The sequence below is a fragment of the Grampus griseus genome (assembly GCF_964374135.1).
Source record: "Grampus griseus genome assembly, chromosome: 3".
Taxonomy (NCBI): domain Eukaryota; kingdom Metazoa; phylum Chordata; class Mammalia; order Artiodactyla; family Delphinidae; genus Grampus; species Grampus griseus.
The window spans coordinates 161,300,348-161,315,398 of NC_139019.1; the positions used below are offsets into that span (position 1 = coordinate 161,300,348).

Here is a 15,051-nt window from a genome sequence, read left to right on the forward strand (position 1 = left end):
CTTGATTGGCTATTTGTTGTGATGCACCCGCAAATAGAAGCTGCATCTAAGCTCCACCCGTTCCTGCCGCGCCTCCACGCACGCAAGTCAGCCCAGGGCACGTCGCCGCCACGCGCGCTCGCACGCATGGTGCGTGGTGACGTCGCGGCGGCGCGGGCGCCATCCCGGAAGCGCGAGCAAGGCCGCCAGATGTGCAGGTGCTGCTGCCACCGACGCCGGGGCCGAGTTCGGGGTGGGGCTGGGGACGCAGGGGCCTCTGGGGAGCCGGGCCGGGTCGGGCGCGGTTCTCGGGTTGTAGCGGGGTGGGGCGCGCCGCTGGCAACATCTGGGCACCCCTCCTGCGCACAGGTCTCTGTTTCCCCGTCTGCGCGGTGGACGCGCGGGCGGCGCCATGGGCCGAGTCTGGATCCGAGGCGCGGGAGTTGGGGCCGCCTGTGTTCAGGCTGTGCCCTGTCTCCCGGAATCGGGCGTTGACCTGCTTGGGCCTCAGTTTCCCGCTTCACAGGGGCGGGGCATGAGGGGATTTGTGAACCCCGCCCCGCCTCGCGGGTTTTGCTGAGCTTGGGCAGCCAAATTAAATTCTGTTAAATGACTTGGGTGGAGTAGCGGCGCCTTTCCGTATTGGTGTGTGACCTGAGCCCACCCCTGGGAGCCTTTGGTGCCCTCGGAGATGCCCTTGTAGGGGAGACTGAGGATTAAATGAAGTGCTATATAAGTGTTTGTTCTGTATTCTTGGAAGCACTAGGGAGGCCCTCATTAGAATACTGATTCCCGGGCCCTGTCCTAGGATTTCTTCACACTCCACTTGGAGAAACTGACTGCTCCGAGCCCAGCACCTCTTAGCACTATTGGTTTTAGTCCCCACAGACAGCATTGTGAGATTCAGATTCTTTGTTATACCTATTTTCTGGGTGAGAAAATGGATCTAGGAAGTGAGGTGACTCTCCCAAGATCACACAGTCTCCCTCTCTGCGTGTGTCCCCCATAAATATATTTGGAGCAAGGATCAGAGCCCATGCTGGGTCATTTCCACTCTGTATGTGTATGTTAGTCAGGGAAGTCTTCCTGTGAGAGGCAGCTGGTGGGGGAGTGTGCCTTGAATCCCTCAGCCCTCACATCTGGGAGCCAGAGACAGGAAAGAGCCCATCTTTGTAGCAGAACCATTTCCCACAGGTCCAAATCCTGCACCTGCCAGGCTCTAGCTGTGGGCTTCCCGCCACATTCTGTCCTTTGAGAGCCCAAGTGTCCTCTTTATACATGATCTTCTTTGGAAATGTGGAGGGTGTGGGTGTCCATGCCTGGCACATAGAAGGAGCTCAAACATGGTGATTGGGGAGGTGGTGGATTTCGTCAGGTGTGGCAGTTTATCTCCAGAAGGCACGTAATGGCTGCAAACTGATAGCCAGATTCTGGGCATAAATAGATACGTACTCTTGGCCTCTATGGTGTTGGGGTAAGAAAAATATTAGTTGCTAACATTTGTAAATGAGGCGATTTCACAGGAAAAAGAAATCCATATTTCAGGTTTATTTCTGGAAACAATCAGAAGTCTGGCAGGAATCAGGTGCTGCAAGAAGCAGCTGTCCTGTCACAGGTAGCTACTGAACGTCAGAGTCACATATTTGTGGATCCTGTGGTCTGTGGGTGTTTGAGTTGTGACCCATGTTCACTGGCTGTGTGACAACTGCCTAGTTCCTCAGTCTCTGAGCCTCAATTTTCTCATGTATGAATAAGGATGGTAACAATTGCCAGGGTTTGAAATCGGTGTCTTGTTTAGTATACAGTAGGTGCTCAATAAAGAGGAGGGTAGTTAAGTGGGCTCTGAAAGCCCTTCCTGATCCTGTGTGTGAACCTTAACCAATTGCAAGTGGGCCTTTCAGTCGACGATTAAACGTGCAGACCACAGAGCCAAGCTATGTCAGGATTCTGGGTTTTTCCTGAACCTCCTTAGGAGGGTCAGTGCTGAAGCTATGGTCCCTCCTGCCCTAGCATGGTCCAGGAAGTCCCCACCTGCTGGGATAGCATCTGTGTGCCAGGGAAGCTGGGAGCCAAGAGCCACAGAGCCATCTGGGTTGCTGGGGCCCACAGCCTGGCTGCCAGTGCCTGAAATTCTTGGCTTTAACTTGCTGATATAAGTCTAGCTTCAGAGCTGAGTTTGAAAGGTTCCGTTTGCCTTCATAAAACTAAATTCAGGCAATCCCTTGCTGTGAACAAGGTTCTGGGCTGGGCTCTGGAGACAGAGCAGCGAGCAAGAAAGAACACATGCCTCTGTTCTATTGGAGCTAATATTGCTGTGGGGGTGACAGGCAAAAGGGTTAACTGATAACTAAGATAATTTCAGGAAGCGATGAGACAGTGGAGCAATTAAAAAAAGGTGAAGTGATGAGTGACCAGAATAGGGGTAGTCATCAAAGACCTCTTGGGAGAAAAGGCATTGGAGGGGGTGATGATTTGAGGGGGCAGCCAGGAGGAGGGGGCAGGTCTATGCAGGAGGAAGGTGCCTGTAGCTTTGGGCACGTGGAGAGGGGCAGGTGTGGAGGTGGGAGGGGTGATGGGATTGTGATGTGCTTGGGTGCAAGTTATAAATAGGAACTCCTGTGGTTCTCGAAACACCCCCGAGTTCCTGGCATGACAAAGCTGAGGCTCAGGTGGCATGACCCACTTACGGACAGGTGGCCTGTGGGGTTCCCAGCCCCCCATCCCACCTCCCCCCACTTCCTGATGCAGACTGAAAACACTTTCTTCCCGCCTGTTTCAGGCAGCGGAGGAGGAGGAAGAGATGGACCCCCCGGACTCGGCCTCGAGGGTCTTCTGTAGCCGCATCCTGAGCATGGTGAATGCGGACGATGTCAACGCCATCATCCTGGCCCAGAAGAACATGTGAGTGGAAGCCAAGGGCCCTGGGCCCCCGGTATGGGAAGGAATCCACTTGCTGGCCAGCATTCTTGCCCTGCCCGCCTCTACCCCGGGCCCACACTGGTGATAAAATGAAGGAAATGAGCAAATCTGCTGGCTGGCTCCAAAGTAAATTCCTTCCTGGTCTGGAGGCGAGGCCTTGGCACAGGAAGCAGGGCTCTGGGACAGTTTCGCAGCTGCGGACAGTTTGGCGGGGACCACAGCAGCTCCTTTCCCGAGGCCTGGGGTGGGGAGACTTGAGGGGGATAAGGAAGGAACTGCTGGGGGATTTAAGGGAGCCAGTCGGCTCACTTCCTGTTGGGAACCTGTTCTCTCAGAGCCTAGGCTGTCTCTGTGGAGCACCCAGGGTCACTTGGAAGGGCTGTGAATGGCCTTTGCCCTCTTTGGGGCTTGGCACTGTGTCCACCATAGCCTCACCCTAATTCCGGCCTGCTCTGTGGGGAAGAAGGGCTGACACAACCTTCCGGGGGAAACATGGTCTCCTGGGGCTTTATTTTTGTGTCTTTAAGCCAAAGGCTCTTCCTTCCATTTACAACCCAGCACAGACCTGATACCTTACCTTTCTTGCCCTGTGACAGTGGTGCTGGATATGTCTGGGTCTCAGCATACCCATCTCCCTCCTAGGTCTTTAGTTCAGATTCAGACCTGACCCTGGGGAACTCCCAGGCCGAGGGGAGACAAAATCAGACTTGAACCTTCCTGGTCTCAGGGCTGGGCAAGAGAAAGAAGCTGGGGCTAGGGGAGTCAGAGTGTCAAAGAGCCTACTTGAGGGAGAGGGTTAAGGCTACATGAGAAGGGTACACTTGAGTAGGATTTTTGAGTAGGGTTTTGAAAGTTGAATAGGAGTTTGCTAGCTGGCTCAAACACCAGGTAGAGCTCCACAAGACAAGGGAATGGTCTATGCAAAGGCCATGGAGCAGGAAAGGGCCTAGCAGGATCAGTTGGCAGGGACCTGGAGGCTGAGCAGAGGAGTCGGTGCCCTTTTTCCGCCACCAGGCTGGACCGCTTTGAGAAGACAAACGAGATGCTGCTCAACTTCAACAACCTGTCAAGTGCCCGCCTGCAGCAGATGAGCGAGCGCTTTCTGCACCACACAAGGACCCTGGTGGAGATGAAACGGGACCTGGACAGCATCTTCCGCAGGATCAGGTGAGTGCTTGGCTCTCCAGTCTCTGCCTCCTGCTCTGAGCCTCTGAGCCTGAAAAGAGGGTTCCTCCTCTTTTCAATAAGGGCCGTCCTCTCCACATAGCAGGGCGGTGGGGAGATTCAGCTTGTTTTAGGAGGCTTCATTGCACACTTAGTATTAGAGAAGATCTGAAAATCTTGGAGTTTCTGAATTTAGATTTTATTCCTTTTTTGAAAATGCAACATAGTGCCAGACCCATAATGCAAAAGGCAGGCAGGAGCAGACAGTGAAAGGCTAGCCTTATGTCCCCCTTGGCCTCCACCCAGGACTTCTCTCAAGAGGAAAATGAGATTGCCAGGTTTTGCGGGTCCTTCTCAAGCTGGTTTCCATGAGGACAGAGAAAGACGATGTCCAAGTCCCCAGCCACATAGAATGCTTGACACGGCCCCCGGAGCTCCTATCACCACTACTGCCGTTAACAACTGCTGCTGGGGCGCCGAGGCCTGGAACAAGCTGGCACTACAGCTGTATTTCTGGCTGACTGTGCCGCTTCTTCTTTTCCGGGGGCAGCCGCATCTGCTGGCAGAGCAGGTGCCACAGATTGAGGGCAACATGTTTCCTTGGAGCATGCTCTGTGCAGAAATCACAAGACAGGCCGGATAAATCCTTTATCAAAGCGTATCTTTTCTGGGGCATCTCACCAGGCTGGTTGCCCACGTGTGGTGTTGCAGGGGTGGGAGTAGAGTAGGAACCACAAGGGTTGACACCTTTTGTGTGTATCTGTGTCACTCAGGAAGGAGATAAGTGTGTCCACCCAGGCAGGGATGCAGCAGCAGTGGTACTTTGGGGGGGACAGTGCTGGCTGGCCATAGTCAAGGGTGAGAGACTGCTCTGAAGAGCCTTTTGTAATTCTTTGTAAACAGAACTGCGTTACTTCAGGTAAAAAGGAAAAACCAGGCTAAAAAGGGAAGCAGGTGCTTCTCTGTGAAGCTCAGTTTAGTGAGTGCCAGTGTTCGGTGTTTGGGGTGTGGATAGTCAACACTCCTGGCCCCCACAGACATCCTCACCCCGGGGATGGAGAGACAGGCTAGGACAAGTCACCCAGAGGAGTGCCTGTTGAGGCAAGGGGAAGGGAAGCTTCCTGGAAGGTTGTCCCGGTAGAAGAGGTTTAGACATGAGGCATTGCAGGTAGAGGGCCCAGCCGGCACGCAGAGCCAGCACCAAGGACACGCAGAAGTTGGGTGACAGCTGGGTAGCTGCCATCCGTCCTGGGGGTGGGAGGTCCGCTGGCTGAGCGCCCAGTCCTACCTCCAGCCCTGGAGCAGAGTATGACAAGCAGTGACGGGGAGGTTCCTGGCCTGCACCGGGCCCAGCCTGCACACTCTGCAGGTTCAGCCCTGTGTGCCTTCCCTTCCCCTGCAGGACACTGAAAGGGAAGCTGGCCAGGCAGCACCCGGAGGCCTTCAGCCGTAAGTGTCACCCAGAGCTCCTACATCCCGCTTCTGGGCTCTGTGCCCTTGGATGCCAGGGCCCTCAGCCCAGGGCTGGCTTCTGGAAGGTCACCTCAAGGGCTGACACCAAGCCCGGGCCCTAGTGGGCAGTGGGTCCAGTAAGACCTGGGGCAGGGGCGGGAGTGCTGGCCTGATCTTCTTGGCAACCGGCGGAGCAGGTGTTGGGACTAGAGCCTCCTCCCTTGGGGGAGGTGACACGAGGGAATGTGGACAAGAATGATGACAGTCCTTAGCCCAGTGAATGTCACGTACCCCTACGAGCCAGGCTGTTACCCACAAACACCTATGAGGTGGGGACTGTGCCCAGAGGGGCAGTAACTTGTCAGAGGAAGCACAGCGTCCTCCATGCTGAGCTTCAGTTTACCCAGTCTGCAGAATGGGCCAACAGCTCCCCACTCCAGGGCCGCTGACAACCACAGGCATAAAGGCAATGCCATCATTCCCAGTTTATAGAGCAGGGAGCTGAGACACGGGCAGGTGAGGGGCCTGGCCCAGGTGACACAGTCAAGAGGGCAGAGCCAGGCTCAGACTTGCCCCCAGGGCCCGCGTAGGCCTAACCCCAGAGAACCTGCGTCTTTACCTTACCTCACCTTAAAGAGAGGCCTCTCACCTGCTTGGACCTCGGTTTCCTCATCTGTAAAATGAACTGAGTTATGTCCCATGGGGTGGGGGTAGCTGTCAGGGGTCCTGGGCCCAGTTAATCCCTCATCACAGTGCCTGGCATGGTGACTAAGCCAACTGCTGGGCCTCCTTCCCCCAGACATCCCGGAGGCGTCCCTCCTGGAAGACGAGGATGAAGACCCCATCCCGCCCAGCACCACAACAACCATTGCCACCTCGGAACAGAGCACAGGCTCATGTGACACCAGCCCCGACACAGTCTCGCCCTCCCTCAGCCCCGGCTTCGAGGACCTGTCCCACGTCCGGCCCGGCTCCCCTGCCATCAATGGCCACAGCCATACAGATGACGAGGAGACGCCGGGCCAGTAGCCCTACTCCCAGGAGCTCGGATGGGTCTCAGGGCAGCAGCGGTGCCACTGCCCAGATGTCTGAGGTGGCAGTGGGTAACCCTGCCTTGAGACAGTCAGCTTTGCCACCCTACTCTGTCATTTGGGGCTCACTGGGGGACAAGGCTCCCTCCCTGGGGTATGGAATTCCTGGGGATCTATCATTCCTCCTCCTCCCTCACTGAGAACATCTCTCTTCTGTAGACCCCTCTGCCAGGCCAGGGGATGACCAGTCCAGCTGGAGTCGGGTTGGGTGCAGAGCCAGGCCTGAGGTCTGCTCTGAGCAACACCTAAAGGTTCCCAGAGACCAGAGCCAGATGTCCTCTGCCCCAGCACCCTGGTCAGGACCTCCTCAAGGTGGCCAAGCACTGTCATGTCTGAGTTCACCCCAGCCCACCCCTGTGCCTACTAATTCTGGTCTCCTTGCCCCTTCCTTCAATGACAGTATTGAATACTTTCTCCAATCATTATCTCAAAGAGGTTTCTGAGACAGTTGTAGAAGCCTCAAGGCAGAGATTAGCCATCCCCTCAGCACCGAGCCTGGTTAGGCCCTGTTTCTCGGACCAGCGGTATGGACCCTGAGGGCCCAGCAGGCTTCTCCTGGGGCCTCCATGGAGCAAGCCGAGCCACCTTGGAGAACAGAGTTAAGCAGAATATTTTTGTACCCGATGTTTACAGATGCTGTTGGGAAGTTATCAATAAAAAGACTCTGTTACTAAAAAGGGAAGGGTGCACCTAGCAGTGGCTTCCTTCCATCCTTGGGCCCAGCAGTCCAGAATGGGGGCAAGTGCTGGATGTGGGACAGGATGGTTATGGACAGCCAGGCACCATTGAGCTGGAAAGAAGTGGGCTGCTCTGCTTTGAGTGGGAGTCTCCAGTGGTGGCAACCATAATAACCCCACTTCCTGTCACCAACCAGGCCTTCAAATGTGCTATTCCCAGTGCCCACAACATTATTCCTTTACCTCCTTGAGTAACTCCTCCTCCAAATCTCAGCCCTAAGGTGGGCTCCTCAAGGAGCTGAGGGTCTCATTCCCCATCAGACACTCTCACAGAGTCCCCTCATCTTTGGAGCACTTAGAAATTGTGTTATTAAAGGCCTCTTCCCAGACTTCAGAGTGTCTGCTTTTGCCTGGTCCATAGGGGGCGCCGGGAAGTGTTCAAGGAAATAAGGTACGCTGCCAAACCCACAGGTAACTTCTCAGTTCTCACCGCTTTCCGGCGCCCAGCACTTTTTAGCCATCCTTGAGTCTCCTCCGTCTTATATCCTAAACAGACCCTGGGTCCCACCCCATTTCCTTGGGTGAATGCACCAGCCCCACCTGCTCTCCGTGCTCCTGTACGGACCCGCCCTTTAATCCATCTGTGCACAGCGGCCGGCCTCCAGTGGCTCCAACACGTTCGGCCCTTACGCCGCCTCCTGCCTCGACCCTTGCGTCTTGGACCTGCAGACCCTCTGCTTAATGCCTCCACTTTAGCACAAAACAGTTTCCCCTACTCTGTTGAAATATTTCCGGAGCACCCGCTACGTGCGGGCAGTCTTCAGGCGGCCTGGAAACAGCGAGCAGAAACACCAGGAAAGGTGCGGCATTTCCTACGTGACCCGACGGGCGGAGCTCGCACCCCGAGGCAGGTGGGCATCGGCCGCTCACAGGCACCGCTGCTTCGTGCGCCCGGACCCAGCATAGGGGCGGGGCGGGGCCGAGGGCGGGGCGCGGCGCGGCGCGGATTGTGACGCAGACGCGCAGCGTGCTCGGTGCGCAGGCGCCCTTGGCGGCGAATCGGCGGTTTCCGGTTCAACCGCTCTCTTTCTCGTCAACGAGACGACGGAGCAGGTCGGTGATGGCCTGGGTAGGGTTGCGCGGTAGCCTGCGGGGACCCAGGCAGCGGAGGGGGCGGCCTGGAATCCGTCTAGGCGAGCTAGGCCCTGTGGGGCGGCTTAGCAAGGCGCACTGGGCCGGGTTCCGAGCCCGAACTGGGCCATGGGAGGGAAGCCGGCCTTTGGAAGAGGAGCCTGCCCGCTCCGCCGGCCCCAGCCATCTGACGAGGCTTTGGGGCGAGGATGTGTCCTTCGGGGCATATCCGATTTAATGGGGAGGAGTATTAACTGTAACTTTGTCTCGTGGCAGACACTCTGCCAGTCCATTTAAAAATATTAAGCCTTTGAGCTGGGTCTCTGTCTCCTTTTCTAAATCTGTAAGTAGAGTCTGGTAGTAGCAGCCGTTTTCTAGACTTGGAAAGTGAAAAAACGGAAATACCTGTGTAAACAAGTATCAGGCACGTGGTTGGCAGTTGGTACTTATGGATTGGATCAAAGGCAGGAAATGTGGTCTGAGGATTAGGGCGTAACCCAGAAGGAAGCCAAAGTTTTGGGTGTCTGAGCTTGGAATAAGGAGAAGGGACTGTAGGGAGGAAAGCTTGTGTGTTGGGGGGATGCTACTAAGATGGGATTCCCACCCCGGCTGCAGGCAGTCTGGGGGCTGGCGGAGGAGAGGAAGGATGGGACCTCCAGACCGTTCTTGGCAAGGTGGTGCCGTAGACCTGAACTTTTCGTTCCATCTTTAAAGACGAAGCTGCCGGCTTGGAGGGTGGAAGGAAACAGGCACTGGGGCGGGCCTGCATTTGAAGTCGATGCCGGCACAGGGCTGTCAGGAACTAAGGCTGGCCAGCCTGTGAGCTCGGGCTGCTCAGACCTTCAGTGCTCACTACTCCATCCGGCCATTCTCCCCCCTGTCTCCCTAGCAGACGCAGAGATGCAGATCTTTGTGAAGACCTTGACGGGCAAGACCATCACTCTAGAGGTCGAGCCCAGTGACACCATTGAGAATGTCAAAGCTAAAATCCAAGACAAGGAGGGTGAGTTGGGTTGGGGCTGGGTGCTCCGCAAAATGGAGGCCCTTCAGCCCTGGGGATCTGCTGTCCCTTGTGGAATGGGTGCTTGGACAGATCTCAGCCATGCCAGTGCTTCCCCTGTGTGATCTTGGGAAGGCAGCTTGTCCTCTCTACCTCATTTTCCCTTTTGACAGTTTGGGGGTGATCCTGGCACAGCCCTGTGGAGGGAGGGGAGATCTGCTGGTAGTATTCTTGCCAGAGCTTTAGTAACTGAAGTGCTCTCTTCTTAGGCATTCCACCTGACCAGCAGCGTCTGATTTTCGCGGGCAAACAGCTGGAGGATGGCCGCACTCTGTCAGACTATAATATCCAGAAAGGTACGAGGGTGGGGTGGCTAGATAGGACCTCAGTGGGGCCTAGGACCCAGGATGGGTAGCTGACAGCCTCTTCAGCACTGGGAGGGGGCTGTAGAGGAGGATTGTTCTTAAGGTGAGGATCAGATAGGGCTAGGGAGTATTGCTTTGTAAGGTACTGTTTCCATCGCTGGAAAGCATCTCAAGATCTCCACCAGGATTTCCAAATGGCGATGGTTTCTCATGTTCTTACTCACTTTTTTTCTTTAATTCTTGTGTTTGTGTTTCTCAATGTGATTACTGTAAAGAAAATCGGCACCACTTTTTGCAGCAAAAGATTTAAATATCTTACCTAGGAAAATAAAAGGTCCTTGCACCACTTAGAATTGCCTTGCCCTTGGGGAAACCCAGATGGACACCACTGTTGATGTATATGTATATTAGTCTCAGACTCCCCGAGGACTGGTGGGAAATGACAAGGTGGAGGTTCTGTGGGCTGGGCTGGGCTGGTGTGTCCATCTACACATAGAACACGCAACGGATTCTGATGTGTCCCTGTCAACACGTGAGAAGCTCTGGTCTGCAGGGCACTGGAGGCTGCCCTGCACCTGTGGGACTGACGTGGTGAGCCTAGGCTCAGTCACTGTCTCTCTCTGCCCTTCGTTTCCTATAGAGTCCACCCTGCACCTGGTGCTTCGTCTGCGAGGTGGCATCATCGAGCCTTCCCTTCGCCAGCTTGCTCAGAAATACAACTGCGACAAGATGATCTGCCGCAAGTATGTACTCTTCAGGTTGGGGGTGTGGGCTGGCCCTGCTGGGGGTCGGGATGTGCCCTCACCACTCGCTCGTGTCCTTGCACAGGTGTTATGCTCGCCTGCACCCCCGTGCTGTCAACTGCCGCAAGAAGAAGTGCGGCCACACCAACAACCTGCGCCCCAAGAAGAAGGTCAAATAAGGCCCCTCCACCGGCTTCTTCTTTGCCCACAGGGTGGCCTCCTGCCTAAGCCCCATGACCCTGGGGCCTCAGTAAAGTTTCCCTTTCGTTGACTGGAGCAGTAACTGGTTGTCCATGTGGTTGGTCTGTCCAGTGGGGAGGTCGCTGAGGTGCGGGCATCTCCCTTAGGGACGTCCTGTCACTCAGTTTTTCATAGCTCTTGGGGGTCCTTTGTCCTGGGTTCCAGTTGTCTTACCTGTAAAGTTGACCATGGTCTCGGCCCTTCATGTCTAAAGTTGTCATAACCACAGCACAGGCAAGTCTCACTCCTGGCTCTCTGCCACATAGCCTAGTGAGCCCAACCATCTGGATTTTGTCATCTGTAATATGGGAATAAAAACCTCAGCCTAGGGACTGGTGGGACCTGGTCAGGCACATTAACAACCCTCACATCTGGGGCCTGGAGGTGTTTGGGTGTAGGTGGATGGCGGGGTAGGAAGGAACACCCCACCTAGCGTGAAATACCTGTTCTCAATTTTGACTGACCTTTAGGAGCTCCTGAGTCCCACCCAAGACTGATGTCTGTCAGGTGAGGGCTTGTAGTGCCCTGACAACGCCATGCTTTTATTTGTCTTGGGGTGATTGGGGCTTCCTGTAGGTGACAACCCAGGCCTAGACAGTGATGCTTGAGAACAGCTGAGACCTGGAGTACCAGCTAAAGGCTCTCACTTCAGGCCTCAGTTGAGTTTCATTTTTGTCAGTTGCCCCCTCCTCCCTAAGGCCAGGCCACCACCATCTTTCTGGTCTACCCTGTGTCCACTCCTGGAGGAGGAGGCTTCCTGAAGCTCAAACTAGGCAGTGTATGTCCAGCTCCCAGGTCTTCTCTGTACTTAATAGGAACCCTCCCACCCCCCACCCCCCACCCCTGACCTCAGCCCTGCACTGACTCCCACCTTAGGGCCTTTTGCACAGGCCCCCCTCTTCAAAGCAGTTCACACAGAACCTGTGGGTGCCAGTGACTTGGAATTCTCCAGTGTCAGAACCTGCGTTCAAATCCCACTCTTGTCACAACCTTGTGGCATTAGATGATGGCTATCACTTCTTGGATTCAATTTTCTTTATATTAGTGGGGATGGGATGTGAGGAAGTGAAGTCGGGTTTTGTTTTTGTTTTTTTTTCCTCCACGCGGGCCGCTCAGTGTTGTGGCCTCTCCTGTTGCGGAGCACAGGCTCCGGACGCGCAGGCTCGGCGGCCATGGCTCACGGGCCCAGCCGCTCCGCGGCATGTGGGATCCTCCCGGACCGGGGCACGAACCCGGGTTCCCTGCATCGGCAGGCGGACTCTCAACCACTGCGCCACCAGGGAAGCCCTGAAGTCGGGTTTTGACATAGCTGCATAGAAACAAGCCGAAGGACAGCCTTGCTGTATACAGAACCGTACATTTAAGGTCGAAAACGTTACGGCAGGCGCCAGTCGGGAACAAGCACAGGGGTGGAGGTGGGTGGAGGGTGTCAGGCCTGAGAAGCCCCCAGTCTTCGCTCCCCATTCTTCCCCCGGGGTCTCGAGGTTAGCTGGTCGCCACAAGCTGGCTCCAGAGGCCTCCGGGCCTGCAGGGGGCGCCAGGCGCAGCGGAGCAACCTGCTCCCGGGTGGGACCAGAGCTGCGCAGTCATGATCATCACTGAGGCCGCGGCAGAGTCCGCTGTCCCCGCGGTGCCCGGTGATGCAGGAGCCACTGGAGCCCCGGAGCGCGAGCAGCTGGTGTGGCCCTGGGTGAGCTCGAGCCCGAGCGGGAACAGGCGCGGGGCGGGCGGTGCAGGCGCGGGGGCGCCGGCTTCATACCCTAGCCGTGCCCCTCGCCCCGTAGAAAGATGCCGCGATACGGGCGCTGGTGCAGCGCATCCACCAGTTGCAGGCTGAGCGCGCGCAGGCCTTCCGCCGGCTGGAGGAGTAAGTGAGGGCAAAGGGGAGGGGAGGGGTCAGCCCACAGCCCGCTCCGGGGATGAGCGTGCCTCGGGGGAGGAACTGGGTCCCCACGGGGCCGCGGTGTCAGAGGTGGGGCGGGATTTGCGGGGAGACCAGATCGCTCCCTTCCGCGTGCGCGGGAGTGGGCCCGTTTCGGGTTACCCTGCGGGAGTCAGAACGTCCTCCACACTCTGGGGTTTAGGGGACACTTGGAGGGCTTTCAGGTGGTCGATGCGGGTGCAGGGCCTGAGAGCCGGGGCCGTAGCCTCAGGATCCCCGCCTGCTGCAGAGGCCACCGACAGTACCTGAGCAGCGGCCCGCCCTACGACTTTCCGCGCTACCGGAGCACAGTACACGAGGTGACCCAGGCCTTCGCCGCCGCCTCGCGGGAGGTGCTGGCGGTGGAGGCCGAGCTAGCCGGACCCCGAGCGCAGCCGCTGCTCGCGAGCCACGTGCGCAGGCTGCAGCAGCTGGAGGAGACGCGCCTGGCCACGGTTAGGTCCCGCCCCCTCCATGTATCCCCCCTACTCCTCGGCTTGTCTCTCGGGCCATGGCCCACTGTGCACCCCTTGGGGGAGGGACCAGATTCCGTTCCCTCGAACCCCGCCCCTGGCGCCCCAGCACCCCCTCTTCCTGCCCCACCTCAGTCATCCACTAAGTTCACTGGAGAGTCTCAGGGTTAGCCCCCTAGTCCGCCCCCACTTTTCATCCAGATCTTTAGTCCCAGCACACGCCCACTCTATCCCAGACCCCGACCCTACAATGCTCCTATCCCCCCCCCCCCGTCTTGTCCCAATGCCCCAGGACAGGTACTCAACTCCCTGCTGATTGGGGGCCTTGGATTTCCAGGCCAGGTCCCCTTCCGGGTACACCCTCGATCCCAGCCTAGGTTCTGTTCCTCCCGCTAGGGATCCAAGGCCCAGCCTACTCTGCCTCTACAGCCAATCCTGACCAAGATACACTACCATTCCCAGGCCAACTCCACGTGAAGCCACGCCCACATCACACCCTACGCTGGGATTCCCAGGCCACGCTGCTTTAGAGACCCAATCCCAGTCTAGGGATTGTAACTCCCCGGCTGGTCCCTGAGATTCCGCCTACTTCACAACCCTCACAACCCAACCACCCCACCCCACCCCCGCCCCCGCCCACCTATCCCTGCCTGAGATGGCACCACTGTTCCCCTTCCCCGCCTACATGAGGTCATGCCCATGTTGCGCTCTGCACTGATTCTAGGGCCCGCCCACTCGGCCCCTCTCCTCAGGAGCCCCCCTAAACGTAATCCTAGATTCCTTCTGCGCGAAGTACCGCCCCTTGAGACTCGCGCCTGCTGTGGCCCCACCCTTGCGCTGCCTTTCCCGGTGCTTCAGTGTCTCTTCCTCCCTACTATGTGGGAGGGCAGGGGGTGGCCTCTGCCAGTTGTGACACCCTCCTTGCTGCCTATTCCCCAACTAGGTGGCCCTGCTGCAGCTGATGGGGACGCCAGAGCTGACTGGGCAGGACAACCTGCAGATGCACCAGCTGAAGATGAAGTGAGCACCGCCTCCCAGTGGGCTGACCATGCTAGATTTGCACATGCACCCTTGGGCACCCACCCCCAGCCAGGTGCGCCCCAGGGCTGGCAAGGGCAGATCTGCACACGACCCTTAGGGTGTGCACGCCAGAGTACTCACTTGGTGACTCCTAGATGTACTCCACACATTCCCTCAGCACACAGGCTATGCAGTTTCACACCAGACTCGCTGTGCAGTCCCAGGACACAGCTGCGCACCTCATACACACCAATCCTGCTCACATGGCTCAACTCCGAGCTTGGACATGGTCACCCAGGCCCCACCAGGCACACGCCTGCACGTTCCTTCCTTTGGCCCCCCAAGCGCACACGTGTGCACACCCACTAGACATGTGCCACAGTCACCCTGCACACCTTCCTGATGGCACACACCCACCCAAGATGGCCTTTTCTCTTGCCACTCGGGACCCGTGGGACCACCCATCCTCCCAGGCACCTAAATGGTCCTTCTGGCTGCTAGCGCTGCCTGGAGGTTTGGCGGCAGGCAAGAGGGCCCGGGGCTGGCTACAGCCCCTTCGGAGCGGCGCAGCGGCGGCTAATTCGCCCCATCTGGATTTTATTTATAGTTCCCATCCACTCTTGTAGGGTAATTAAAACCATGGAAGCGATCAGTGAGGTTCTCCAGGATCTCAGGTTTGATGCAGAATCTGCCGAGTGATGGTGGCTCCCCAGGGACAAGCCAGAGGAGATGGGAAATGGGGTGTACAGCGCTCTGCCCTGACTGCCAGCTGGCTGGGGTCATGCCCCACCGGACCACTGACCCTCTTCAAGTTCGCCTCACCTCTCATAATAAAGAACCTAAAGAACCTTTCGTCTGCAGCTGCTCCACTGTCTC

The 15,051-nt window shown here is 57.1% G+C and overlaps 3 protein-coding genes across 5 annotated transcripts; all 3 read left to right on the forward strand.

The window, feature by feature from the left end:
* Positions 1-71: 71 nt before the first annotated feature.
* On the forward strand, positions 72-8,187 carry KXD1 (KxDL motif containing 1). Its single transcript, XM_082652341.1, has 5 exons — positions 72-197; positions 2,759-2,880; positions 3,913-4,065; positions 5,465-5,511; positions 6,314-8,187. The coding sequence occupies exons 2-5, from the start codon at positions 2,780-2,782 to the stop codon at positions 6,541-6,543; spliced, it is 531 nt and encodes a 176-aa protein (XP_082508467.1). The 5' UTR covers positions 72-197; positions 2,759-2,779; the 3' UTR covers positions 6,544-8,187.
* A 127-nt stretch (positions 8,188-8,314) lies between these two features.
* UBA52 (ubiquitin A-52 residue ribosomal protein fusion product 1) lies at positions 8,315-10,792 on the forward strand. The gene is made up of 5 exons (XM_082649967.1): positions 8,315-8,395; positions 9,303-9,416; positions 9,683-9,769; positions 10,419-10,521; positions 10,607-10,792. The coding sequence occupies exons 2-5, from the start codon at positions 9,314-9,316 to the stop codon at positions 10,698-10,700; spliced, it is 387 nt and encodes a 128-aa protein (XP_082506093.1). The 5' UTR covers positions 8,315-8,395; positions 9,303-9,313; the 3' UTR covers positions 10,701-10,792.
* Positions 10,793-12,305: 1,513 nt separating this feature from the next.
* Positions 12,306-15,029, forward strand: REX1BD (required for excision 1-B domain containing). Of its 3 annotated transcripts, none has more exons than XM_082651811.1 (5): positions 12,306-12,451; positions 12,546-12,628; positions 12,846-13,137; positions 14,099-14,175; positions 14,802-15,029. In XM_082651811.1, the coding sequence occupies exons 1-5, from the start codon at positions 12,350-12,352 to the stop codon at positions 14,872-14,874; spliced, it is 627 nt and encodes a 208-aa protein (XP_082507937.1). In that variant the 5' UTR covers positions 12,306-12,349; the 3' UTR covers positions 14,875-15,029. The 3 variants fall into 3 exon arrangements, with proteins under 3 accessions (XP_082507937.1, XP_082507938.1, XP_082507939.1); XM_082651812.1 differs by having other exon boundaries at positions 12,307-12,451; positions 12,909-13,137; XM_082651813.1 differs by having other exon boundaries at positions 12,307-12,451; positions 12,933-13,137.
* Positions 15,030-15,051: the final 22 nt, after the last annotated feature.

Bases quoted from the DNA above. Each gene is read 5' to 3' on its own strand.
- KXD1 (XM_082652341.1), top strand. From the start codon at position 2,780: ATGGACCCCCCGGACTCGGCCTCGAGGGTCTTCTGTAGCCGCATCCTG. The intron at 2,881-3,912 runs GTGAGTGGAAGC...TTCCGCCACCAG, and splicing joins ATCCTGGCCCAGAAGAACAT to GCTGGACCGCTTTGAGAAGA. The intron at 5,512-6,313 runs GTAAGTGTCACC...TCCTTCCCCCAG, and splicing joins GCACCCGGAGGCCTTCAGCC to ACATCCCGGAGGCGTCCCTC.
- REX1BD (XM_082651811.1), top strand. From the start codon at position 12,350: ATGATCATCACTGAGGCCGCGGCAGAGTCCGCTGTCCCCGCGGTGCCC. The intron at 12,452-12,545 runs GTGAGCTCGAGC...CTCGCCCCGTAG, and splicing joins AGCAGCTGGTGTGGCCCTGG to AAAGATGCCGCGATACGGGC. The intron at 13,138-14,098 runs GTTAGGTCCCGC...TTCCCCAACTAG, and splicing joins AGGAGACGCGCCTGGCCACG to GTGGCCCTGCTGCAGCTGAT.
- UBA52 (XM_082649967.1), top strand. From the start codon at position 9,314: ATGCAGATCTTTGTGAAGACCTTGACGGGCAAGACCATCACTCTAGAG. The intron at 9,417-9,682 runs GTGAGTTGGGTT...CTCTCTTCTTAG, and splicing joins TAAAATCCAAGACAAGGAGG to GCATTCCACCTGACCAGCAG. The intron at 9,770-10,418 runs GTACGAGGGTGG...CGTTTCCTATAG, and splicing joins AGACTATAATATCCAGAAAG to AGTCCACCCTGCACCTGGTG.